The sequence below is a fragment of the Colletotrichum scovillei genome (genome assembly GCF_011075155.1).
Source record: "Colletotrichum scovillei strain TJNH1 chromosome Unknown Contig00006, whole genome shotgun sequence".
NCBI lineage: Eukaryota > Fungi > Ascomycota > Sordariomycetes > Glomerellales > Glomerellaceae > Colletotrichum > Colletotrichum scovillei.
Window position 1 is genome coordinate 6,015,677 of NW_023336264.1, and position 26,106 is coordinate 6,041,782.

At 50.0% G+C, this 26,106-nt stretch overlaps 9 protein-coding genes across 9 annotated transcripts; 6 read left to right on the top strand and 3 right to left on the bottom strand.

Moving 5' to 3' along the window:
* Positions 1-3,152: 3,152 nt before the first annotated feature.
* Positions 3,153-4,521, bottom strand: HER10_EVM0005071 (taurine catabolism dioxygenase TauD). The gene has a single exon (XM_035474696.1). It carries the CDS (start codon positions 4,432-4,434, stop codon positions 3,256-3,258), a length of 1,179 nt encoding a protein of 392 aa, XP_035332579.1. The 5' UTR covers positions 4,435-4,521; the 3' UTR covers positions 3,153-3,255.
* Positions 4,522-5,356: 835 nt separating this feature from the next.
* HER10_EVM0002784 (cytochrome c oxidase subunit 1) lies at positions 5,357-6,796 on the top strand (the record flags this gene model as incomplete). The annotated part of the gene is made up of 1 exon (XM_035472479.1): positions 5,357-6,796. The coding sequence occupies exon 1, from the start codon at positions 5,393-5,395 to the stop codon at positions 6,794-6,796; it is 1,404 nt and encodes a 467-aa protein (XP_035332323.1). The 5' UTR covers positions 5,357-5,392.
* A 1,615-nt stretch (positions 6,797-8,411) lies between these two features.
* On the top strand, positions 8,412-8,835 carry HER10_EVM0005709 (uncharacterized protein; the record flags this gene model as incomplete). The annotated part of the gene is made up of 3 exons (XM_035475314.1): positions 8,412-8,586; positions 8,647-8,732; positions 8,794-8,835. The coding sequence occupies 3 exons, from the start codon at positions 8,412-8,414 to the stop codon at positions 8,833-8,835; spliced, it is 303 nt and encodes a 100-aa protein (XP_035332668.1).
* A 1,040-nt stretch (positions 8,836-9,875) lies between these two features.
* Positions 9,876-11,956, top strand: HER10_EVM0001785 (CFEM domain-containing protein; the record flags this gene model as incomplete). The annotated part of the gene is made up of 7 exons (XM_035471520.1): positions 9,876-10,134; positions 10,393-10,577; positions 10,645-10,681; positions 10,746-10,813; positions 10,881-11,263; positions 11,325-11,392; positions 11,439-11,956. 7 exons carry the CDS (start codon positions 9,876-9,878, stop codon positions 11,954-11,956), a joined length of 1,518 nt encoding a protein of 505 aa, XP_035332203.1.
* A 1,585-nt stretch (positions 11,957-13,541) lies between these two features.
* HER10_EVM0000746 (cytochrome P450 oxidoreductase) lies at positions 13,542-15,107 on the top strand (the record flags this gene model as incomplete). Its single annotated transcript, XM_035470514.1, has 1 exon — positions 13,542-15,107. One exon carries the CDS (start codon positions 13,542-13,544, stop codon positions 15,105-15,107), a length of 1,566 nt encoding a protein of 521 aa, XP_035332079.1.
* A 215-nt stretch (positions 15,108-15,322) lies between these two features.
* HER10_EVM0008956 (uncharacterized protein) lies at positions 15,323-16,532 on the bottom strand (the record flags this gene model as incomplete). Its single annotated transcript, XM_035478461.1, has 4 exons — positions 15,323-15,431; positions 15,491-15,610; positions 15,677-15,705; positions 15,780-16,532. 4 exons carry the CDS (start codon positions 16,530-16,532, stop codon positions 15,323-15,325), a joined length of 1,011 nt encoding a protein of 336 aa, XP_035333057.1.
* A 2,655-nt stretch (positions 16,533-19,187) lies between these two features.
* HER10_EVM0004144 (uncharacterized protein) lies at positions 19,188-20,856 on the top strand (the record flags this gene model as incomplete). The annotated part of the gene is made up of 2 exons (XM_035473796.1): positions 19,188-19,657; positions 19,731-20,856. The coding sequence occupies 2 exons, from the start codon at positions 19,188-19,190 to the stop codon at positions 20,854-20,856; spliced, it is 1,596 nt and encodes a 531-aa protein (XP_035332468.1).
* A 2,896-nt stretch (positions 20,857-23,752) lies between these two features.
* Positions 23,753-24,647, top strand: HER10_EVM0001133 (uncharacterized protein; the record flags this gene model as incomplete). The annotated part of the gene is made up of 1 exon (XM_035470889.1): positions 23,753-24,647. Exon 1 carries the CDS (start codon positions 23,790-23,792, stop codon positions 24,645-24,647), a length of 858 nt encoding a protein of 285 aa, XP_035332119.1. The 5' UTR covers positions 23,753-23,789.
* A 159-nt stretch (positions 24,648-24,806) lies between these two features.
* Positions 24,807-25,953, bottom strand: HER10_EVM0001569 (2Fe-2S iron-sulfur cluster binding domain-containing protein). Its single transcript, XM_035471313.1, has 3 exons — positions 25,477-25,953; positions 25,318-25,424; positions 24,807-25,254 (listed from the first exon to the last, which is right to left on the bottom strand). The coding sequence occupies exons 1-3, from the start codon at positions 25,698-25,700 to the stop codon at positions 25,019-25,021; spliced, it is 567 nt and encodes a 188-aa protein (XP_035332177.1). The 5' UTR covers positions 25,701-25,953; the 3' UTR covers positions 24,807-25,018.
* Between the last annotated feature and the right edge of the window lie 153 nt (positions 25,954-26,106).

Below are 26,106 nucleotides of genomic sequence, written 5' to 3' on the forward strand. Positions count from 1 at the left end.
ATGTCACTCAGCCCTGTTAACAAGGCCATAAACACAAAAGCTTCTGCTGGAATCCAACCATGAAGTCGATGGTGGAGGATCGAATATGTTGAGAGTACCCTATTTACTGAGTCCAAATACCGGTGAAGCTGGGGTAAGAAGAAATCAGTTAAAGCAGCTGTTATTTCAATAAGGTTGCTCGATTGTGCTAAGATTGAAACCATTATTTCATTTCCTTGTAGACACGTAACTCAGGGTACGTGTAGAGATAGTTGCATATACATCATCAAAGCCTGTAATGTGAATCTAGACGACAGTTATTGCCAATTAATGTCCTGATATGATAATAGTAAGTGTTAGAATCAGTAATATGTATGTTTGAGACGTATCAATAGGCTTCTGGGGTGTTGTTCACCTACTACCTAGGTAACCTCACAATGTTCGGGATTTTCATGTTGGAGTAGAGGGCAACTGCGAGCAAAAGTGTGAGGCGTCTTAGCAAAATGTCGAGAGAATTCCGGAAAAGAGCCCAGAGTCTGGATTCTCTGATTCCCTCAATAGAATGAATCTTGGTTCGACGCCGATTCCTATTTCAGATTCATGTTGGTCATTGAGTAAAGTAGGCAGATCATTAAGTCACTTATCATGGCCTAAAGTGATCCGAGACTATCAAAGGACGTCATGGCGTCTTGCAACAAGCAGTCAAGGAATAATAGCTTCTTAAAGAAGGTATCATGGAAATTCTATGCCCCGGCATCACTAGGCTGAAGAGCTTTATAGGTTCGATGTTTGAATATAACCTCAATATCTAAGATCAGCTGCTTATACTTTCGTCGACGAAGCCAGACATAGTAAGTGCTGGTTTGATTACCAAAGCCTGATGTTTGTATCGGCTCGAACAGCTTTCGAGTGAGTTCATAACCTGAGTAATACTTATTTGATGTCTTAAGGATATTCCGGGTGACTATTCGGATCTCAAAATTGGATATAAATGCATATAAACTTCTAATTCACGCAATCACAATCAATCATAACCGGGGTTATGTAGCTGTTAACAACCCCGTTTAGCGACGATATCACAAAGAAGAATGGGTAATGATGAAAGCTCGATATTCCTTTTCACCTTCTGATACCTCAATCCTGTAAACGCCTTCGCAACATGTATCTCTTGACACTTCCCAAGCCTCAAAGTCACGTGCGTTACCTAATTTGGCTCATGTCGTCCGCGGAGCTATGGGCTGACTGTTCGCCTCGTCTCTCCCTTGCTTCTAGCCGAAGCCCCCACCACAACCAAGAAGTTGCCTGAGGGATTACCGCGACTCAAGGGAGACAATTGATACTCGGACATAAATAACCACTTTTGTCCCTCAGACCACCTCAACTTAACCTATAGTTCCCCAATATATCCTCGCGACTCTGACGGTCCAGACGACTGCGGAATATGCGCTGCCCGTAATGTCAGATCGACGGTTGGGTCCTAGAGAGTCCCAATATCGTTTGAATATTTCAGTTTCATCCAGTGTTCCCATACACAGGCCACCCCTGAAGTCATCGTACATATAGCGATCAATCTCGGCCTCCTCTGAGCTACTCAAGCAATTGCGGAAGTATCTCGCATTCGGAGCTCAAGATGAAGCTCGACGACGACGGGGTAAACAGAATCACTGGTGTTATTGGGTCGCGATACCAACTATATTGAGGTAGACAGCTATTGGTTTCGACTTCACAGCTCAGTTCCCTAGGTCGATTGTTTTCCAGACTTTTCACAGCAAGATTAATGAGGTCTCAAGAGAATAACGCGTCCATCGCCTGTTCCATACTGGAAGAGAGAGTTTCGGTGATAAATCGGTGTCGCCTGGGGGTAGTGTTCTGCAACTTGAGCGGCTTTTTACTTCCACTGCATGTGCAGAGAAAGAGGTCGATACGCCATCAGCAACTACTGGTAAATTAGCAACGGCATACCGCCACTTCCTGTAACTGTGTGCAGAAACCCCGTAAAATGCTGTCTTTTTGACATACTCACGATAGAAAATCAATTCTCGAGCCCATGCAAGAATTATCTCTGAACTTTTACTGTACGTCCGGGAGCCTCAAAGTACCTAGTATTGTCGTCCAATATACCACTAGCATCCTGTCCTTTTTGAAAAGATTTCTTGGATAGATCATTATGGACAAATGCCCGTCTCCGGTCTAAGATTCTTAGTATGTCGTCATCATTAATCGATGAAGAAGTCTTGAAGTGATGAGGGACTGTCCTGCTATGGAAACAAGATATCATATCTACTATCTCGACGCACAAGAGAGGCCACTTGAAGCATCAAGATCTTCCTGCGGGGAGCTCACCGTAGCAAAACCATGAAATGTGACGTTGAATGCTCTATCTTTGAACCGGTTCTAACCCGAGTCCTGTAATAGATCCAGACTCAGCCGACAAAACAATAAACATCGATTACTTCATTCTTTACCTTTGATTTTGTAGCCTCGCGTAAAGTATCTAGTAGCTTGAATGATCTGAGAAACATCTACTCGTCGTTAGTTCATATTCTTAAACAGCAACTAGCTGTGGCTCTCTCTTAGCCCCGTATATTTAAGCATTGAAAACTCAATGAAAGTTAACTCTTCTTGCGTCTCAACAGTGGAATTTGCAGGATGTGTCACAGGTTCTAAGGACATGGAGGTATGGGCTGAGCCCTACCCATCGTATAAAGGGGCTGAGAGCCCAGAACGCCAACCTGCAAATCGCAAAGCGAACAAAAGGGATCAGGCAGTAGGTATGATGGAAAAAGAGTGCCAACTGTCAAAATTGACGACGGGACGTTTTAGCCATCTTCGTGCCTGGTGCCTGAGTTTTCGGAAATGGTGTGAGCTCCCCATTCCTAAGGTCGAGGCAAGGGGTTGGCTTAGGAATCCTCATGGAGACTTCATGTAATAAAAGGGTGTTGCAAGGGAGAATGATTGTGGTTCCCGTCGACTCTCTTAGTCCCAATCAAAATTTCACACCTTATTCGAGGCGACTAGTCCTACAGTAGCAGCCCCTTAGACTACTCGAAGATTTGGGCCATGACCCAAGTTGCCAACCCCCTCTAACAGCCTCGCCAGCACACCTAGATTCAGTGCATGTGTCGGAGAAGAAAGCAATGTGATCCATCGGTCAATATATAAGCATGAACACTGCGTCTTTCTCATTTCTTTAAAGTGTTTTCGTTAATTCAATCGCGAAGTCACGTCAAGGGTGACGCCTCTCGTCAGAACATGAACCCATCCAATTTGGCCTCGTCAACCGTCCAACGCCTGAACAGCCTGGGCCCAGTCGCCGTCACCATATGCTCCAGGCACAGTGTCGCCATCGAACAGACTAGCGAGCACCACACGATCCGATTGCTCGCCTTCCCAAGGCTGTCTGCCGTGCTGAGCAATAACGTTGTCGAACACGAGAACGTCTCCTTGTTGCCACTTGTGGAGTACTCGGATCTCATCTGTGATCTTCGCTAAGTGTTCTAGATACTTGTCTGGGATTGGCGTGCCATCACCGTAGAGCTGTTTGGTGACTTCCTTTCTGGCCCCTTGTCCGCCTTGAGAGTTCTTCCAGTAGGCGGCTAATCCGGTGAAGAGCGTCGGAAGTCCCGTGCCTGGCTGAGTACGAATCGCGGGTAGCCTATGCGTCAGGATCACGCCGTCGTCTATCCATTCCCACGTCGTATGCTTGCCTCTTCCATACCTAGCAATCTGTGCCTCGATCTTCTCGCGCTTTATGGTCACACTGTCACCGTCCAAGAAGTCTTTTCCGAAAGCTTGTTTTAAGGTTGAGCCTCCTGTATATTGCTTGTCGAACTTGTAGGTCACCCTGCTTAGAATTCCCTTCTCCGTCAGTGCCTGGATGAACTCCGGGATTTCATTCTTGGCTCGTTGGAAGAGCTCCAGTGATGAAGAAACAGGGGTCTCGCCTCCTTTTGCGGGCGCCTTGTGGTTATAGAAGAAAACGTATTCGGGCGCATGCGGGACTTGGGGTGACTCATTGTGGTTGTAGATGAGAACTTCTTTTGGGCTTTCGTTCGCAGGTGCCACGTTTGGTGCCAACAATGGTCTGTCGACTACAATGCCGATGATTTCGTGTGGTTTGTACCCGAAAGCGTGTGCGAACTTGCTGAAATCCTCGGCGCCATGGATTGGCAAACCTCTGAATAAAAGCACCCCATGAATGGCAAGTTTCTTGGTGAGTTCGCCCTGTCTCTGAAGAGATTCTACAGCATGGACGACCTCATGCAACTGAACATCTTCGTGCTGACCGGAAGGCCTCAATGCCAGGGGTGTCACAGTGCCGGTGGGATGGGGCTCGCCCAGAAGTCGTTGATTTGTCTTGGGTAGATCGTGAAATTGTTCAAATACGATGGGGGGATTGAGTTGATTGATTGTTTTATGGCCTTCGGTAATATTCGATATGATTGAAGCCGTCATTGTAACTGCGTGCCTTGCGGTAATTGTAGCAGGAAGTATTTGCTTCGATGCCGATGATCGCAATCCGGGACAACGTGCTGATACTGGATATAGGCTGGGTTCGATGGCAGCGTCCGCGACGTAATAATGGCTGGACGGGAACTTATATACTTATCCGAGGAAGCTCTAGCATGTGCTTTGATGCGTTCGAAGCTAAAATCACGTTATCATGGGCTTCATGCCAATTGGCGAGAGTCGCATCGATATCTCTGCCCCGGTTATCAATACCCGCGTCCTCCGACAGGATTGGTTCATTGCAGTTGACGTTGAATGCAGTTAGGTCCAAACACATGCTGAACTTCTCTCCTCCTTATGGACTCAGGGCTCATACAAGCTTGAAACGATATCGCGATATTCCGAATATCGTATTTTAAGCAAGAGAGAACGCAAATGTTTTTGTTTGGTGGAGACATGCAATTCTTTTGCTAGCTCCAGGTTGCTAGCATTTAGGCAACTCACCGACGGCGAAAGGGCTACACGCCGGCTCTTTCATATATGATCTACGACGAACAAGTATTCCCAACGAGTAAAGATCCGTATTGACTGTTTCCGAGCGTCCCCGATGCGGGGTCTAGGTTACAATTCGTAACGCTCAAGAGATTGGTTCAGGACTGTCGATCGGTGCGACGTTGGGACGAAACTTGAGCACGTAATTCGTGACCCTGCAAGCGAATCTCATGCAGTGGAATTTTACAAAGGCAGATTTGAGGTCTATCTCAAGTCCCTAAGTGAAGTAAGTAGTTGCCTGAGGAGGTTCTGATTTTCCAAAAGCCCATAAAGGTTAGCCCTCCACCAACTGCAACCATCAAGGTCTTCGAAGAGGGGGTCTTGTCTCGCTGTCGTCAAATCTTTTCAATTCATCATCAAGCATATTCGAGTCCAAATTCGACCATCGTACCAGTGAGCAACTTAGCCAGTCATGTCTGTCGAGGTCGCCAGCCTCCGCCAGCCAGAAATCGAGCCCGGCACCCAGCCGCTGTCTCCGCCGCAACCCATACCGCTTCGCAGGAGTACTCTCTTTCAGATACTCATCGTCGGTCTCTGTGCTTTCTGTGCACCGGGAATATGGAGTGCTATGAATGGACTCGGCGTCGGCGGTTCACAAAGTCCAGATCTGGTTAACGCAGCGAATGCTCTCCTTTACGCCTTTATGACGTTGACCTGCTTCGCTGGCCCGTTCCTGACCAACCTGATTGGATTCCGCTGGACTTTGGCAGTTGGTGCTCTTGGGTATCCCCTCTATGCAGCCGGCCTTTACGTCAACAATCGGACAGGTGGAACGTGGCTCGTCTACTTCGGCTCGGTTGCCTGCGGCATAAGTGCTGGATTCTTCTACAGCGTCGAAGGAGCGATTGCTACGGGATATCCTGAAAACCACAAGCGAGGCCGTTACGTCGCGACGTGGTTTACCTTCCGCAACTTTGGCATGATTATTGGTGGCGCCATCTCGCTGGCGCTCAACCACAAGGTTAATCAGAAGGGCAAGGTTGGATACGAGCTATACCTTGCCTTCATCGGCATACAATGTCTCGGTTTCTTCCTGGGTCTCTTCCTATCCAACCCCGACAAGGTCATGCGCGATGACGGAAGTCGTATCGAAGCGCCGAGAGGGATCCATTGGCGCGTAGAGCTCGTGGAGATGTGGAAGCTACTCAGAAGCCGTTCAATTCTTCTATTGACACCTCTCTTTTGGTACTTTGGCTGGATCCAAGCATACCCCGGCACCTACATTGCAACATACTTCAGCGTGCGCTCGAGAGCGCTAGGTGGTTTCGTTGCAGCTATCGTAAGCACTTTCTCAACATGGCTCGGAGGATCACTTGTGGATCTCCCGTGGTCCAAGAATCGCCAGACACGAGCTCTAGCAACTTATTCGCTGATAGTCTGTCTCAACACTGCAACCTGGATTTGGGCTGTCATCATCCAAAACGAGTATCGTTTCACGCTCCCTGTCCTAGATTGGGCTCTTCAAAGCGAGTTCGGACGCGGATTTGGGCTCTATATGCTGGAAAGAGCGTCTCTTGGCATGATTGAGAACTTCATCTACTGGGCAATCGGAAATCTGTCGGACTCGCCCGGCGATCAGATTCGGTATAGCTCTTTGCTTCGTGGCATCGAGACGGCAGCGGTAGCAGTGGGTTTCGGGATCCAAGCCGTTCCAACCCCCCTTATTGCTACAGCCAGCATCAACTGCGGTCTTTGGTTCATCGCTCTACCATTCAGTTACTTTGCCACTCTGCAAGTTGTGAGAAAATTTGAAGAGCAGGACCGGATGCAAGACCGGATGCACGAGGTGGCGGAAATTGTGGGACGCAAAGTCTAGGCCATGATCCACAGGTCTCAGTTGCCTGTCAACTTCTTGGAACATGCTGTAAAAGCATGGAGATTAATGATCAGACGGAAAAGGACAAGATGGCGATGGTCTGCAGATATCGCAGTGCTTTCCGCTTTAGCTCTCTCTATGTTACATGACCTGGTTCATTTGCGCGATGCCTAGAAAATCTTTGCGCTGCAAATTTGGGTCTTGATCAATGATTCGGTAGCATTGGGAATATGATTGTTGCATTCAGGTTCTAGGTTGCTGCAGGCCTCTACCCGCCTCGTCCGTAACCCATGTAAAGCACCGTTAACTAGGAATGAATGCTCAACCCATGCATAGCAGTGTGACACATCATGCGGGAACAACTAGTGTGGATCGTCAAATTTCAATGTCGAACATGCAGGACTTCTTTCAACGGATATGATTGATGAATCATGATGGGTAATTGCCAACACTTTTTGAAGTCTTTGCTTGGTTTGCACATGTATGATGCCTTAGGCACTTTCTTCATGGAAGGGATTCAAGGGAAACCCAGATTCAGAGCTGATCGCAACAGTTCGCAGTCTTGTGCAACGTGCCAGTGGTCTACAGCAGCAGCAGCAGCAGCAAGTCCCAAAGCGCAAGTTTGATTACAATGATTCTTGAAAGATGCTCAATATTCCTAGTAAGTTCTTCAAAGCAACTGGCAAGCCTTATGCAGCATACCCGTTGCACAAATGGTTAGTTACCCTAGCCGCATATACCTACCCTCCTGCTCTACTATACCTTTCCTTCGCCTGCAGAAAGGCTCTCTGGATTCATAAAACAAGGTACGAGGCAGTAGACAGCGCTGATCATCTGCAGGCATGCCTGTACTTGCAGCGTCACAATGGTGATTTATTCCTAGTTGAACGCTGGGCTGAAAATCACCTCTTCCCCTGATTCGCTCTAAGTCGAGCTGAGAGCGGGGAATGTTGCATTTGACAGGCGGGAGCGGCTGTAGGCGAATTTAATTATCATCCCGGACCAGACCAACGCCTTCACTCCACCCGGATTCAGACGAACTGCATCCCCGAACAGCATCATGAAGCTGGACGTTCCTTTTTTCGGGCATTTTGGAAGACCCCATATGACTTCTCATATTTTTACCGGCACGGGAACAGCCACTCCCGCCTTGTGTAGCTCGTGTTAGGTGGATTTACTTGCACCACAGTTTCTCGGACTAAAGTGGACAGCCAAGCCAATATTGCCAAGCATACACAGGTTGTTGGCGATGAGCTCTTCTTACCGAATTGCCGAAAACTTCACGAACCTCATCGTGTGCCTTTGGTCCGACGATTACTGTGAAACGGTCAGGTCAATGGTGAAGTGAAGTTATGCCGCAGGACTTTGCACTAATAGGGAAGACGAAGGCGGAAATGCAAGAGGACTATTCATCAAGTTGATCTGTTTAGTCGTATGAGCAGTGACAACGACACTTGCGCTCAGATATATAAAGTCTGCAGTTGCCAGGCTTCTGAGTTAACATCTAGTCATCATAATCAACCATCTCTTCTATCTCCTACTCAAAGCAGCCTGCAGCTCCCAGCTCTTCTTCGGTCACTCAAGACTCTCACTCAAACATCGTATCGCTTTCAAGATGCAGTTCACTACCGTTCTCGTTTCGATCTTGGCCACTGCCGTCATCGCCATTCCCACCGGGAACACTGGCGGCGGCTCTGCTCCCTATGTTGCTTGCCCTTCTGGTCTCTACAGCAACCTTCAGTGCTGTGCCACGGATGTTCTGGGAGTTGCTAATCTTGACTGCGCTTCTCGTAAGTCAGAACAAAATCAGAGGAACGTGAAGTGAATGATGCTGATAGCTTTGCCAACAGCCACCACGGTGCCGACTTCGGCCAGCGACTTCAGAAGCATCTGTGCCAAGGGTGGTCAACGTGCCCGCTGCTGTGCTATTCCCGTCGTGAGTAGTTCAAATCGAAGACAAACGTCTGTTTCTCGTCTTCTAACAATTATTACCACAGCTCAAGCAGGCTGTCCTCTGCGAGACTCCTGTTGGTGTTTAGAGGTAGAGACGAGGAGGACTATCAAAGCACGATGATTTGTCGACACATCTCGAGAACGTCTACACCTCTTCTTCCTCTGCAATACATGTAGTTAGTCGGCGTGTTGTACCGGGATCGACGGAGGGGAACTCTCGGCTCTGAGGCTGCGAGCTCCACAGCTTTATGCTAGCTTTTATACAGCAATTTCAGTCATTACCGTTTAGCCGCTCAAAAGGCTTACTTGAAGTTATCATTCTAACCGTTGTGACGTTATGTATGGCTTCTTTTGTTGCTGTCCTCTGCAATGTACTTACCTACTCAAAGCGAGTCACCACGGGGTTCAGGCACAGAACGGTAAACAAGAACGCAAACAGGATACTGAAGTAATTGGGTGACGGTACTAACATGGTCAAAATCAAATACACTTCCCTGCCGCACTACTTCCAGCTACGCACGGGTTGCAATCTAGATGGTCTAGAATTCCTCGTCTTGCCAACTTGCCATCAAGTTGTCGCTAAGGTGGAAGAGTTACAGAGGGAAAAAAGAAACATGTTGTTGTGCCCATTTGCCCCGCAACTCGTGACATTTCTAGCTAGAGAGAATATCACACAGAATAGCGGCTGTTTTGCTGCATCTACATTAGGACGATATGGGTTGACCTTGGTTGTGTTGCCAAGAGTCATCTGATTGTTGCTTGTAGAAACGTTGGAGTCTGATTTCTCCTTTCTCAGCACATTTTCTGCCCTGCGGAGAAACCTGCCTGTCCCCTGAAGCACGCTTTCGACAGCACGCTGGCCCCTGTGCTATGGCGTGCTAGTCCCAACTTTGCTCACTACTGAAATTCAAAGTGATCCGACGCTCGGCTAAGATGGCACCGGCTGAACTATAAGTGAACATCGGACATGATTGATTGGCGCAAGAGCCTGATCCTGACAGAGCCGTTGCACTCTGAATCTCAATAGAGCTTAGATTGACCAAATGTCAACAATGAAATGGGGTAGCCCTGATTCAAGCACCGCCGTAAATAGAGAAGCAACGTCATCTGGAATCTCAAGGCGAACATGGGGGAATCTCCTCTTCAAAGAAAATATCTTTCAAATACGGATCGGCCCAGTTACACACCTGTGTGCGTCTGCAACTATCAACGTCTTTTGCGAAAGACGTTGCGACTAATGTGCTTGGTTTGTCGCCAATCCTCATTCTTGTCGAAGTTGCACGTGTCGTTGGCCGGACTTACCGAGATGAATGATGGACTCATTTCCAGTGTCGAGTGCCATACCCCAGGGCTTGGGTGTAGAGAGCCTTCTGCCGGAATGCGCGGTAAGTTCCCTGATCGTCCTGCCAAAGTCGTGAGTCTTCATGCGACTGCTAATGCTATGCTGGTTTCCAGAGTCAATGCGTCTCGACAATAATCGCATCAGCGACGAGTGCACAAGCCGCCGTCAAATTTCTTTGCGCAGAGCAACAACTGTACGGAATAATCGGTTGCAGCTATCAAAACTGCTCTGTCATCGATGGACTAAGTATGTGTCTCTCTGCCTTCGACGCCTTTAACAGGATTCATGTTGATAAATGTAGAGAGCCAAAGAATCATATTCGACATTTGTGGGCTTCCCAATCGAGATAGAGGTACCTCAGCTACTGCGAGTGCCGTAGCAGGGGCTATTGTGGCTGTATTTAGTGTTGGTGTTCGCATGTACTCCCAACTCTCACGGTTAGATTACATGATCGGACTGGATGACTATGCCCTGATTTTCTCAATGGTATGTTTCTCTATCACGAAAAAATGCTGACTTGATCTGTACCTTGACTAAAGTAAAATTGGTCTAGTTGATGTCAGTACCTATGAGCGTGGTTGTTGTGCTCAGTAAGCCGTCCTTAGCCATACACGGAGGAAAGAATCCTGAAATGGGATCTAACCCGTGTTGCAGCGGTTCAAAATGGCCTCGGAAAAGACATCTGGACACTTACACCGGAGCAAATCAACGAGTTCTTCAAAGTAAGTGCAATGGCAGACAACGAGGTTTGCAAAAAGAGAAGAATCCAAGCTTACCCGACTCGCCAAGCTGTTCTACATCGGAGAGCACTTTTATGCATTCACCGTCATGTTTGCGAAGACGAATTTCCTGTTCTTCTACTTGCGCCTGTTTTCCGATGAAAAGTTTAGGCGCTTGACTTGGGGTGTCATCTGGGCATGCGTCATATCAGCCGTTTCGTTCCTAGTTGCGACTTCAGTTCAGTGCTGGCCCATCAGCTACACCTGGACTAAATGGGATGGAGAACACCAAGGCCGTTGCCACGATATTAATATCCAGACTTGGGCCCATGCATCGGTCAATATTGCCCTTGATGTTATTGTAGTAGCGATGCCCATTTCTCAAATCGTCAGGCTCAACTGGCGATGGAGACAAAAGGTTGGGGCCGGTATGATGTTCGCTGTAGCATTGTTGTGAGTTGTGCCCTGCGGAACCCGGAAATGTGGGATTGATAAGAGCTAATATCCGTTGTAGGATCACATTTGTCTCCATTCTGAGACTCAGCTCTATCAGAGATTTCATGAAGACTTCGAATCCGACATGTGAGTTGGCTGTTTTATTGCAAACGCGAGTACTGACGCTTACCAGGGGACATTGTGCCAATCTCTAACTGGTCATTCGTCGAGTTAAACGGCTTCATCTTCTGCTCTTGCATGCCTGCCTTTAGAGACTATTTCCGTCGTCTATTCTTACGACGGAGGCGAACAGTTCAAAATGTAAACTCCATATTTGGTGCCAGGCCGAGAATGAGGACTCTTGGGGATAGTGTCTTGCGACCGAGCGATCGGTTGCACGAACTGATTTCTGTTGACAACGACAACGATGAGCCTGATCACTCTCTTCGGGATATTAGCCTCGTGGATCTGGGAATCGGACACCTTTCAACCGGTGTGTTGCCCGCCGTCAAGGATGAACGCGAAACCAAACCACTAGCTGCAAATCACTCAAGTCGGGATGGTGATACTAGGCAACCGGACGAGCAGCCCGAAGAAGTGGATCTTGGTGACTTGAAGCATTTGGCACCGTGGGTCTCTAAAGGAACACGTAAACAAAATGGCGGATGCTCAGATGCTCAATTCCCGAGGAGGAGTGAGAGTCCCCGATGAAGTATTCAGGACCATCAAGGCTGGGATAATTGGAGAAATAGGAAACCAAAGGCGGATCAGTGTTATGGAGGAGTTGTAGACTGTAGTCATATCGTTTTGCTGAGTTCGTAACACTCTCTAAGTGAAGGTGTTCCGGGAATGGGCAAAAAGCAGAATAATCAAGGTACCTGTAAGAATCCAGCGGATAAGTATCATGTGTTGAATTGGAACAATCGTTCCTCTAGGAAGTTGGAGGTCTCGTCAGTATGACTTCCGGCAGCACTGACACGACGAATGGTGATGAGAATAAGTTTAGAAGCTCGACTTCATGATGAGAAAGACGAAGACGATCTTGAGAGGAGATGACTTAGTGTAGAAGAGTTGGGGATCGTATCTCAGGGTTGGGGAGCCAGGTCATCGCTAGCCGGTACTCAAGCCTGTATGAGAAAATACCGAAAGTCGGCGAAAGGTCCTCAAGTAGGATCTTCGTTCGGGAATCGTGACTACATCCAACCTCAACTGAGGGAAAGGTCCCGTTTTAGAAACATTGAAGGTACTCGATGTGTCCGTATCCCGCTATTTAGGTGCAATGAAACGACAAGGATTTGGCCAATGCCACCCCAATGGATGACGAATTCTTTCGGAAACAAATCAATTGTAGCTTTCCACTAGAGTCATCTAATAGCGAAGGAGGAAAGGCCAGTGATACGTGGGTATCGATCGGCTCGTGAAGGACTTTATTGGATTCGTCTTCTCCAGTTGACGTATCCGAGCCAGCTGATAGCAAATCATGAGGAGCCCTTCGACTGCAAGTGACTAGTTGGACATCGAGGGGTGAGAACAAGCTACCTCTCGTCCCTAAGTACCTGTACTTAGGAGTCAAAAGTCGAGGTCTTCAAGGTTAGTTGTTGTAGGGCTTTCATCCAAACCTTCCCGGCGCTTGTGTAACTATCCATGTGGGCGGGACATCGAGTTTGGAAATACGCGGCGCGATGCATGACTGCCGACTTGCCTAGCCTGGAATTAACTTGCCTATCTAAAGTCAAATAGGCAAGTCGCGCGATCTAATGCGGCTGACAAGTTTCCTTTCCTGACCAGACAAAACGGCTGAACGTGGGGTATTCTCCAAATAGGCAACTTCCAATCCGAGACGTCTTGGATAGGAAAGTTGGGTCCGATTAACTCGATCTTGGCATGCGGGGAGTGCGTGAGACTAGAGATGGTCAACGTTGCCGTCTGCTGTGGCCCTTGATCTGGACCCATCAGAAGACGCCAATTTTGTCTGACAGGGACCCCTTGGGTGACGAGATAGGCAACTTTTCGTCCTCTTACTTTTGTTCGCCTGCACTAGAGGCGCCTGAAGAGCATGAGAATGACTGTTGTGATGTCTCCAATGCTGGCACTCCGCGGGATACATATCCCGTTGCGTTCGTGTTTGATCTTGAAGTCAGCTGATTACACCGGACAGAATGACTATTTCAAAGCTCGCTATCACAAGTGGGATGCCGTGCTGATGTGCTAGCTAGCGTCGGAATCGAGTTATCAAACTCCTTACACCAGACATCTGCAAACAAGTCTTCCAAGCCAGCTGAGATAGGACCTCGTCATGTACGCAATCGTACTTCCCTCGGCAGCTTTGCTGAGCGTCTTATTCTACTTCATCGTCTATCCCTTGATCGAATACTTCCGAGACCCCAAAAGACTTCGTCGATTTCCGGCTTTTAAACCTTTAGCCGGCGTGACCAATCTAGTGTTCATGCGCGAAGCTGCACTCGGCTTCCGATCCAAGACTCTATATGAGAAGCACAAGAAACATCCGGTGCTTCGGACTGGGCCCAACTCGCTTTCGTACGGTACCGTTGATGCAATCAAGGACATCTACGGGCACGGAACCAAGTGTCTCAAGGGCGAGTTCTACGAGACGTTGGCTGGAACTCACTTCCACCTGGCTGATGTCGTCGATAAGGCAGACCACGCTCGGAAACGCAAGGTTCTGTCGGCGGCATACGCATTGAAGAACCTCGAGAACTGGGAACACAAAGTGGCTGACAAGACTGAACGCTTCATCGTCGGTTGTGACAAGGCCTGTACCCAGCCTCTGAAGGGGGGTCTTCGTCCAGACGCGGCAGATTTTACTTTCGATTACCGAGCGTGGACGAACTACTTCACTCTCGACGCTATTGCTGATATTGGTCTGTCTGAGAAACTGGGATTTCTAGACCAGGGCCATGATCTTGTGCGCGCCGAGCGCATGGACGGATCCATTCACGAGGTGAATTACAGAGCCTGCTTGCATTCGACTGCCGTCGCCCAATCCATCACCGTTTGGGCCGGTAATTGGTACAAGTTCAATCATCGTCTGACGTCTCTGATCTCGCCAACTTTTCGTCGATGGTGGAACCTGAACAAGGGATGGGATGGCATCGTCTACCACCGTGCAACCCAACGACTGAAACGCTACCAGGCTGGTGAAAAGTTGGAAGATTTCTTCCAGGCTTTGATGGAAGATAAAAATGGAACTCCCAATGGGCTCGACTGGGGCGAGATCGTCGCAGAGGTGTCCATCATGATGAATGCCGGCTCAGACACAACAGCTATTGCCATGAACAACGTCATGTACTGGCTGTTGAAGAATCCTAGATGCATGGAAAAGTTGCGCGAGGAAATCGATGCCGTTCTGGAACCTGAAGAGGTGGTTGCGCCCTACGACAAGGTCAAGCACTTGCCGTACCTCAGGGCGTGTCTCGACGAGTCTCTCCGGATAGTGCCGCCAACAACCTTTGGTCTTCCGCGACGAACGCCGCCTGAGGGGGCTTATGTTCTTGGAGATTTCATCCCTGGAGGTACGACAGTTTCCATCTCGGCATACATCGTCCACAGAGATCCTAAGATCTTCCCGGAACCCGAGTCCTACATCCCGGAGCGCTGGCTGGGTGACAAGGGCAAGGAACTGCAACCGTACTTTGTCAGTTTCAGTGCCGGTGCACGAGGATGCATCGGACGTAATATCAGTTACCTGGAGCAGACGGTGTTGTTGGCGAGTGTCTTGCACAGATATAACTTCGCCTTGCCCTTCCCCACGTGGGAACCGGAGAGGCGGGAGGCCATGAACCTGATGCCGAGTCCAATGCCTTTGAAGGTTTGGCGCAGGGTGTCAAAGCAGGAGGAATAATTACATGTAGTCACCAATGTAAACACGTACTTAGGTAGACGGCGCAAGAATTGCAAAGAGTATGGTCATCGAATAGACAATGCCAAGTAAACTGTTTCTCGACCCCTTACGCAAGTAAGTGAAGTAGTTGCAAGGGCTGAGTAAGTGCGAGTCGCTATTAACTAACGGGTTTATACAGAACGCTAGAGCTTGCTTTGCTCGCTGGTTAACTATGATCAATCCGCCGTCCCAGCTCGTGCGCGGGCGTTTAACATGGCCGCAATAGGCATCGCAGGGGGTGATGGAGAGTCCTCCCAACCCCAAGCCTCTCTGATCTGAGACTGTCTGCTCGCTGTTAGTGTTGTTTTGCAGTGGCCAAAGGGCTGGCGTGAGGGTCTACTTACGCTGCATGAGTCGGCCACCCCAACCGCCTGTCAGTCTTGACAAGGATCTTGTACAACTCCTCTTGTTCTTTCCGGTCTGTAAAACGATCGCCCGCCATGGTGATTGCTATGCATGCGTTCCTATTGTATCGCGTCGGTCAAAAGATGTTTGAGGAGGGTGTTGGCTTGCCGATTGATGGCACTTACACGTATGCTGGGGGTGTTCTCTCGTTCGCCTGTTTTGGGGCACCACGCAGTCAGCATATAAGCTCCCATATGAATTGATGGCGTCGATGAACCGCAAGCTTACCACTGCAAGGCCACATATCACACGAACGGTCTGTTTGAGTTCTTCCTCCATCGCCCGGAAAGCCGTACCAAGCCGCGCAACCTTGGGGTTGTGGGCAATCAAGAGCATCCGCGCCAGGTGATAGTGCTGCAATCCAGTCACAGCGGCGTCGGTGATGTACTGTTCTTCCAGCAGAAAGCCAGGTTCTGGATTTGCCCACATGGCGTCGAAGTACCATGGCTTCTCTTTCCACCATACATCAAGATCCTCTTTCAGTTGCGCGTAACTCCTTACATGGTTGTCTTCCTGACCGTAACAGTAGCTTAGACACATTGCACAAATGCTTACTGCTTTATTAGCATAATGGCAATCCACGGCATTCTCGTCGCTGTTACCGCGTTCCTGTATCCGTTTGATGCTGGGGAAGAAGCTGTGATAGACCGGGCGGGTGTGAACAAAGGCCATATATATCTCTTGCCTCAGGGCAAGCCAGAATGCAGAAAGTCGCAGACCGCTGAAGTCGGCGGCGTTCTCCTGGGCGGCCAGCAGGATTCTAGTACCCATCAGATGGGACTCGAGGGTCATGGAACCGATATCGACTTCTTCCGTGAATCGCAGGATTACGACAGCGGCCAGGAGGTTGTCATCTACGACGGCCGTAGAAGACGAGAGCGCCGGGATCAACGAGCGAAGGCAAATTTGATGGTATCGGTCGGCAATGACTCCATCAACGCCAATTGTTCGACTAAGACGTTTTGCGGAAGCTGAAAACATCGCGTTCAGTAGTGTCGGGCAGTAGACTGCTCTCTTCGGCACCACCTTGGCAAAGTGTCTATCGTTGTCGCACATGTCGAAGAGAGGTGCGAGGTTGTCGACGAAGTACCTGTAGAGGAAGGCTTCCTGACGGTCTTGAAGGGGCCATAGTGGTGTTTCGACGTAGGTTCTGTCGTTGCCGGTGGATTTGTCTTCTAGTTGGGGATCTATCGCTTCAAAGATGTGTTGGATGTTTGGAAAATCGAGTGACAAATCTTCTCCAAGGTGAAGTAAGTCCCATTGTATCGAAGCTCCATTATGACCGCTCGATGCAGACGTGTCGTCGTGATGATGGAATTCTTTGGCTGCGTTTTGTATGGCATCTTGTGTTGCAGAGCTCGTGTTCGGTCTGGGTCGCAAGTGTCTTCGTTGCTTCCTAATGCCATCCCGGCCGTACAGGGCGTCATGTAAGGCGTGTGATTTGATTGCTGAGCTTCGAGAGTGAGACAGCAACTCTGAAACTGGAGAAGAAGCAGCAGATAGTAGAGCAAGGTAGTCCTGTGGACTTTCATGTCTATGTGGAGTCCCTCGGTAGGTGTTTGCGCTGCTGTCGTCGGCCCCGGGCTCCCCGGTGACAGCAGCATGGATGTTGACCACATCTTCGGTCTCGTCAACAAAGCTGTAAGAGCGGTTTGTTGTTCGCACCCAGGTTTGCTTTTCTGAGAAGCTGTACTCGCTTTTGGCAGCCCCAGTTCCTCTCTCTGGCTGGACACTAATCGCAGAAGCAGGGTTCAAATCAGCTGGAGGGGCTCGGCTGCGGTATGATTACTGAACTTGGATCCACGAACCTAGGGTTCAGTGTATGCCTAAAGCGTACACTATATCCACGGGTACATTCGACTCCAGATTTTCGACAATTGGAACACGTTGATCGACTTGAATCACCTACACGTGGTCTTGGTCAGTGACAAGCATGGACTGCAATCAAGGAAATATTCGCCGAGTTTGAGATACGGCCCCAAAGGGCCTCAGCCACGGATAAATTCCCGGTGGGATGGTACAGATTCCGGCGGGAGGTTGAGGAGCCGCAAAATGAATAATCGGGTCTCTTACATTTGAGGTGCCTAGCGTGGAGAACCAACCATGTTGTTAGAATAGGCATTCATGATAGCTGAGAAAGACCGGGTTTGGAAGGCGTGCGGGAACAGTCTTGGGCCATTGGCCTTGCCAGGTCCATCTCGCCGGAACACACAACCCTCGAAATCGAAACTCACCTTAACCTGCAGATCTACAACAGCATGCGTGTCAACAAGACTGTTCCTGGTGGCATAACAAACCGCAGATGGCTCCATCGGGTAAAAACTGTGATCCTACGCCACACAGACATGGACATGTTCGCCGGCCCTAAGACAGACGAGGGGACGCAACGGGGTTGAGGGAAGTGACAGGATTGGAAAGAATACTGACGTTACACGGATTCGTCCGGGTCTGTACTCGGTTCATGTTCTGGACCCGCCGGGCACTGGACTTGTCCAGCGTCGAGTATGTGCGCTGATACGTGTGGTTTCCGCGCAGACAGTGGCACACAAGAAAACCAGCCGGTGGGCGCAGATTTCCTGGGTCTTGATTTGACGGTTCATAGGGGAGAGAAAGACTCAAAACGATATTGTGTGAGAGTGGTGAGTTGGTGGCGGGGGCGCCGGGGGGACGAGAAACGTAGAACGGCGACTGACGAGTACTGCTACAACGACTGCTTTCCAGGTTGGCAACTTGCAACAATGGCCTACTGACATTGGATTTAGGTAACCCGGCCAAAGCGGGAAAGTCGTTGGGTTTTGGCGGTAGGTGGAAGACATGGGAGACGATGAAGTGGACATGGATGAAAGCAGGTCAAATAGGAAACGCGAGCGAAATAAGACCGACTTGCCTATTTGAAACTGGATAGGCAACTTTCCCCCGCACGCGCCCTGCATACAGCGCTAAGAACTCCACCAGCGCTGTACGGCACCGGCACTAGACTAATTCGCCCTCGTGGTGATGAGATGGAGGTTTCTACACATACCCCCAGGCTGGATTGAACTTCCGGATCGATTCCGGGCTGGGACAAGAGTCCCGCGGGATACGACTTATCTTGTTCATGACACGAATCTGGGGAAAATCCGGGGGAAGCTTCAATGGCTGGGCTTGTCTAGACTTCGACTTGACTTGGCACTTCTACCGACATGGATGAAGGACTAAGGTATTCCTCGGTGTTTGCCATCCTGCGATTGGTTCACACATTATCGTGACCTTCCATCTCCCTCGAGATCAGCCAAGCTGCGTGAACTAGGGTGTTATTGAAGATAACTCGCGTAGAGCTTTCTATTCCTTACCAGCTAATTGGACCCTCGACAAAGTCTAGCAAGGCGCCACTGTTGAACCAACACCTTGCTCAGGGCAATCCTATTGCTTCACTGCACGCCCTCAGATCTTCACTACGACTGCTGATATAAAAACTTCACTTTACCCCAGGTCTTCCCCAGATTATCACAGCATTCTACGGAGCACTGCCCCTCAAGCCAATTGGTACCTTTCTTCCTTCTCTCATAGTCATAATTGTCTTGTTTTGCCATCCCCATTCAAACACAAGACACCTCATACCTTGATTCGGCTACTTGTACGAAACGAACCGCCATCATGGAGACCAAAGACTTCAAAGAATTGGCCCAGCACAAGGAAACCGTAGCTGACGGCTCCTCTGAGATTCAAGCCAGTCTTGATGGGCTCGACTCTATCGAACAGACCCAGACGGGCAAGTTCTCGTGGCTAGTGTCCATCACCGCGGCCATCGGCGGCATGCTCTTCGGCTACGATACGGGCATCATATCAGCCGTGTTGGTTTACATCGACAATGATCTCGGGCACACCCTCTCCTCGTCTGAAAAGGAACTCATCACGTCAATCACCTCCGGTGGCGCCTTCATCGGTGCCATCTTTGCGGGAGCCACGGCAGACCGCTTCGGGCGCAAGATTGCCATCTACGTCGGCAGCTTCCTGTTCACCGCCGGCGCTATCATCCAAGCTGCCGCCAACTCGCTGGCCTTGATGACCGTTGGTCGTCTGGTCGTTGGGTTTGGCGTCGGCTCCGCAGCCATGATCATTCCGATGTATGTCGCAATACCTTAATATCAAATGGGCCATGATTCGATGGCAATGGACCCTCGCTAACATGAGAAATAGGTACATTGCCGAGCTATCCCCTGCCAAATACCGCGGTCGTATGATTGGTCTCGACAACATGTGCATCACGGGCGGCCAACTAGTCAGCTATGGTGTCGGTGCCGGCTTCGCGCACGTACAAGGCGGGTGGCGTTACATGGTTGGCGGCGGCGCGATTCCAGCCATCATTCTGGCGTGCATGCTACCCTTCTGCCCAGAGTCGCCAAGACAGCTGATCTTCCACGGCAAGGAACAAGAGGCCGAGAAGGTTATTCGAAAGATTTTCCCCAATGGAACGGACGAGCAAGTCCGGATGAAAGTCCGTCACATCACCATCCACGTCGAAGAGGCCAAGAACATGAACGCCGGGAAGTCGCAATGGTGGGTGCTTAAGCAGCTCTATGTTGTCCCAGCGAACCTCCGCGCCCTGATTGCGGCGTGTGGACTCATGGCCATAAGTCAGCTTAGCGGTTTCAACTCGCTCATGTATTTCTCGCCGACCATTTTCTCCGTCGTTGGATTCAGTAACCCTGTGGCAGTTGGCACTATCATCGCCGGCACCAACTTCATCTTCACGCTTGTCAACCTGTTACTCGTAGACCGAGTCGGCCGTCGCAGGATACTACTCTGCACAGTGCAGTTCATGGGTCTGTTCCTGGTCGTGGCCGCAATCGCCTTCAAATGGATCCCCGTCAACCATGATCTATCCCTTGCGGAGGGGGCTACGGTTGGACCGCCGGCCATCATCGTTCTCGTGAGCATGGTGTTCTTTGTCGGATTCTACTCCTCAGGTATCGGCAACACAGCCTGGCTGAGCAGCGAGTTCTTCCCGATGGAGGTGCGTGCCATGGGCACCATGATGCTGACGATGAGCTGCTGGGGTTCCAACATTATCGTCGCCTCCACCTTTTTGACACAGATGGAAAACACCACACCCTCTGGAACGTTTGGATTTTATGCAGCTATTTGTGTGCTCGGGTGGGTCTCGATCTATTTCTGCTACCCCGAGGTCAAGAACATGACGCTTGAGGATATTCGCGAGGTGTTCAGCCACGGGTACGGTGTAAAACGTGCCAGGGAGCTTCAGAAGCAGATGAAGGCTGACCGAAAGATGGCGTCGGTTTCGGATGAAAACGTCAAGGTGTAGAAAGAGCTGAGAGAGTTTGGGGCTTGCGTCTGCAGAAGGTCGAAGCGACGGTTGTTCTTGGAGTGATTGCGTTTTGAGATGGTTTAGACGGTAACGTGGTGAGTCCGAAGGTCTGTGATCTGTACTCGTGTAGAGCCCGAAAGTCTAAAGTTAAATGGCGGATAGAAATAATAAGGCTAGCCACCCACCGATCCATGGATAAAGTCAAAATGTCTATGCCCTTCTTGTGTCATTAGCCGGGGCCTTGGTTCCAGTTAGAATGAACGAAAGTTTTGCGACGATATGGTCTCCAGCGGTATCCTGAAGTTGAGTATGTTCATGAAGAACGAAGAAGGGAGTAAAGCACGCTGGGAGGAACCCAACCAGCAAGTATCAAATGACGGGCAGGCTGTGAGAGACCATTGGCCAGGTTAGTTGTAGGAATCACTACATCACCGTTGGCGGCCTAGCCATCTTTAATCCGGTTCTGTGAGAGACCTCAAGCCACTGTAATATCACTTTCCAAGTCGGGCTGGGTGATCCATGATTCCGAGATCTACAATGTTCCGCCCTACCTCTAGCGACATTATCACTCTAGTGTCCGCTGCCGGCACGTGTTTGGGGGCGGGCGAACAGGGATTCCTCTTTGCTCTAGGCGGAAGCTACCCAGAGTAGAAGACTTACCTCTTAGGGTGTGTACATGTAGACCTCCTTCGGCTGCAGTCCCGTAGTCTCAGACGGTTTATGCCACAGTTCCAGACATTTACGCAATGCTCCACCAATCTTACGTGAGCTCAAAGCTGGTTGCCAGGTAGGAGAACTCTGTCATGCACTCACGGCAAGCCATGCCGACTGTAAACTGTAGAGGTTTGCCATCGTATTTCATAGCCTCTCGTGGCTTGAGGGAATCACGGGTACCACCTCAATCCATTCCACAAGAGGCAAATAGAAGCAAGCATAAAGATTGATGTGCCCTGCCTGATGTAATCAACATTGCACCTAAGCCTCTAGGACGCAAAGGATCGAAGACATGTCTTCCTTTCTTAGAACACGATCCATACTTCAGAGACCTTCACCGACCTGAAGCTACTAGGCCTTCACACAGTTCAGTTCAGGATGGTTCGTTCGATATGTAGAACCCAGGCGCCTCGAGCCGAGTTCTGTAAGGCTTGGCTCTAGCATGGTTGTCGACGACGAAACTCGACCCTCTGGGCCCAAGCCCACTACTTATGCAAGAAAGACTCTACGTTGTTCCCACCCCATACGAGGCGCCTTAAACCAAGCAAAATTCGAGATGGTCAAGAGTGAAACGCCTGTCTTGTGGCTGGACATGTTTGGGTCGAGGAGGTCATCACAGGTAGCTGTGCCTCACTGAGACAGCATCCAGAGCATGCCAAACAGGTGTAGAAATCAATTGTATCTTGCCCAGATTCAAAACAAACCATATGATGTTTGAAATATATCGGCGAGACTTACTGCTTCCCAACTGATTCCATGTTCAAAATAGCCATCGTCGACGCGACTCCTTGGATTAATTATTCAAGCTTCTAGCAGGTAAGTATAATGAGATGTCAGGATCGGGAGCCTTCCCGAGGGCTTTGTGGTCTTGATGCAATAGTGGATAAGAATTTCCATAATTTAACGTCATGAACTGTTGTGTACAGATGATACTAGGGGGTGTATGGCTATGAGAATCACGGCTTGCGTACCGATCACGCCCTTCCATAAAAGCGATCGGTGGGAGCACCAGTCAGCAAGCGCGCGGGATGCATCAGTGCGGTCTGTTCGGCCAGCACAGCTATCCCTCTACGTGATGTATAGCAGGAATTTCGCCGAACAGAATGTTTGAGTCGAACGGAAGCGAGACCTAAGACTGACCCGATCCGCTCTGTCTAATGGGTGCTAGAGCTCCACGACTCCGTAGAGGGGCATTTGATTGGCTATGATGCACAGAACCATCGTTACAAAACATGCTACAATTTAAAAGAACCTAGACTCAGTGCAAGAGCGGGCCCAAGCTAGGTAAACGAAACTGTGTTTAAAATTGGTGTCTTTTTTTGTTCAAAAAGTTTGGCGTAAATCAGTGACAATGGCTTCAGATGGCGATGGCATGCGTCGCCGTCGAGACAAACATGGGGTCATCCAATGTTGCTATTGGTGTGCCCAGTGTTCTGTCGGCTTCAGGGACCCAAAATGGTAAGGTCAGAAGCTCGAACCTCCCCGACGTTTACGAATAAGTTGTACTCCGTACGAAAAATCTCTAGAAGGTAAGTCAAGCCGACGATGACAACATGCCGTACTGCTTGCCCGAGTAAATGTGGTCTTACCCTTCCGCTTCATCCATAGCATCGGAAAATAGGCAGCTAATTCACTGCGGGGGTTTTTTATTTTATTTATATTTTATTTTTTAGAGAGAGATGATTGCCAGCGGCTCTCTAGAGAACGAGTTGCGTAAGCTTTGCTCCCGCTTCGAAAGTTCAAGAACTTAGTGACTTGTTTGGGCTGTTGTCTACAGGATATTACTCACTTGCTTGCACCCGACTTTGACGTTGACCATTTTTCAATGTGGACTGCTTGAGAACTTGTCTATTTGGACTCTCCAAAACACTGTCGATGGGGAGAGCGCGCCTTCACCTCCGTGTGGGCGCCGCATCAATGCGACGAATTTGCTGCACTATGCGGTGAACATCGGCGCTCAACCGCCGTGTGGGTCTTGCGGCGCAACATGGGGACTAAGGTACCTTAAGGTAAGGTAGACACGGTGAGCGTCGCTCGGCGTCTCGGTGAGAGCATTCTTATCGGAGAAAGTACACCGACGATAAGAAGATGGCCCCACCTGCCGAACCCAAAATTTTGACCTTGCAAGACGGCATGGAACTTTTTCCAGCCAAGTCGAGGATCTGAATCACCACACTGCATCAACACCAATTGACTGCAACACATAGTCCACAACCATGGCCGGAACAACTACGAAGAAGCGGACAAATGATGGCCGCCTTGCGCCCCCAACCAAGAAGCAAAAGCGACAAGAAAAGAAGCAAGCCGAACCTGCCTCCGACAACGAAGAACAAGAATTCGATGCGGTAAACCTACTCGATTCTGACGATGATATTCATAACGCGGCCGTCGACGACGGCGCTGCCTCGGACGACGACTCAGCTAGTTCAGGCGATGACAAGCCCGCAGCACCCAAACAGAAGACAAAACCTGCTCCCAAGCCCAAGAAGAGCAGAGACGCGCCCGTAGGCACCGACTCGGATTCCGACTCAGAAGAAGACGAGAGCGACGATGGCGGCAATCCCAATTTCATCAAGTCCAAACGCAATGACCCGTCCGCCTTCTCAACATCAATGTCGAAAATTCTGTCCACCAAGCTGTCAAGCGCGAAACGATCAGACCCCGTCCTCGCCCGCAGTGCAGAGGCCCACCAGTCCGCCCAGGCGGCCGTCGACCAGGCGCTCGAATCCAAGGCGCGCAAGCAGATGAGGGCGCAGAAGAAGGAGGCCATGGAGAAGGGCCGTGTGCGCAATGTGCTAGTGGCGCCGGAGACGGAGGAGACGTCGACAGGGGAGATGATTGAGACGGAGCGGAGGTTGCGCAAGGTCGCGCAAAGGGGCGTTGTCAAGCTCTTCAACGCCGTGAGAGCGGCGCAAGTGAAGGCTGCGGAGGCAGAGAAGAAGGCGCGCAAGGATGGCGTCGTGGGTGTTGTGCGGAGGGAGGAGAAGATCAACGAGATGAGTAAGAAGGGATTCTTGGACCTGATTGCGTCCGGAGGAGGAGGCCTGAAGAAGGGCGGATTGGAGGAGGCTTAATTCAAAAAGGATACCAATGGCAAATCAAAACCCTGCAACGCCTTTGTACAGGCGTGGCTGTTTCTTTTCATCACTTCCTTCACCAGATTCGTCCGCCAGATTTGTCAAGGTTCATGAGCTTAGAGGAGTGATGTTATTCCCTCCCACCGTCCCTCGATACCCGCCAATATCTAGCATAAGCCGAGCCGAGCCGATGTATCCCATCCGTGATGCCGCGCTTGATTGAAGAACACCTCCCTAGCTTTTTCTCCCCGCTAACCGTTCTTATCCTTTCCTTTTCTGACATGGTGTATGTATGATATAGTACAGATGATTAAATAATTGTGTGGTATGCCGCTTCCAACGCCGCAATGCTGAAAGAGGGTGATTGTTTATTTGAAGTCGCTGGCCTGAAGGTTCCGTGTCATCGAGGGCAGCTTAATCTTGAGGCCGTCTAGCTCCTTTGTCATGGTTATCTGGCAGCCCAATCGACTTGTCTCGGTCAATCCAAAGGCCAGGTCGAGCATGTCGTTCTCGTCATCTTCGGGCTCGGGCATCTTCTCGTAGTATTCCTCTTCGGCAACGATGACGTGGCATGTTGAGCAAGCGCAAGAGCCTCCGCAAGCACCTAAATATGTAAAGTTAGCATATCACATGCCATGGCATTGCCGCCAAGAGTGCTGTGACATACCCTCCATCTCCAAGTCGTTATCCTGCGCAACGTCAAGAAGGTTATCCCCTTCGCTTACAGCGATCTTGAACTCGTCTCCGTCCTTGTCAACGAATGTTACCCACAACCTATGGGATATTATCAGTATAAGTCTCGGTAAATTGTTGTGGACGGTCTCACTCTTCGCCGGCCTTCGGAGGGGTGATATGACCATGCGCCTGGGCAGCCGAAGCCGAGAATGCACGCGTTGAAGGCCACTGAAGCTGTCTCGTGGGAAGCTGTGTCGTCCTCTTGGACATGATCTGGTTGTGGATGCTTCGGGTCTGGCGTTGCACTGGGCGGGCCTGTCGGGATGCGCTGGCAGCCATCCTGCAGAGGCTTGTGCTGAGTCTGGTCGAAGACATGGTTGCTGGGTATGAGTCCGTTCTCGGCTTCACAGCCGGGATTGCTTTTCCTTCTCGGTGTCAAGGGAATCGATCGAAGCAACCCTCGAGTTCGGGAGCACGGTGGAAGGGGGACAAGAAAAGACGAAGAGTCGTGAGGCAATTGTACGGAGTACACAGCGACACCAGGGTTCAGCAGTCAGATGAATTGTTTAGCTTGCTCGGTTCGTGGGTGGTGGGTGCCCGCGAGCAATGACAAAAAGTTGTTGGAAAGCTTCGATAAATGCGCAAGGGAACTGTGGAGATGCATTGGATTCAGCGAAAATTCTATAGGCTCGGACGCCTGCAGGAGCTCCGATAAGGACCCCACTCCTCGGGCTTATCGGCCGGCGATTCGCAATGTTCCGCCTCCGGAGACCCTGGCCCA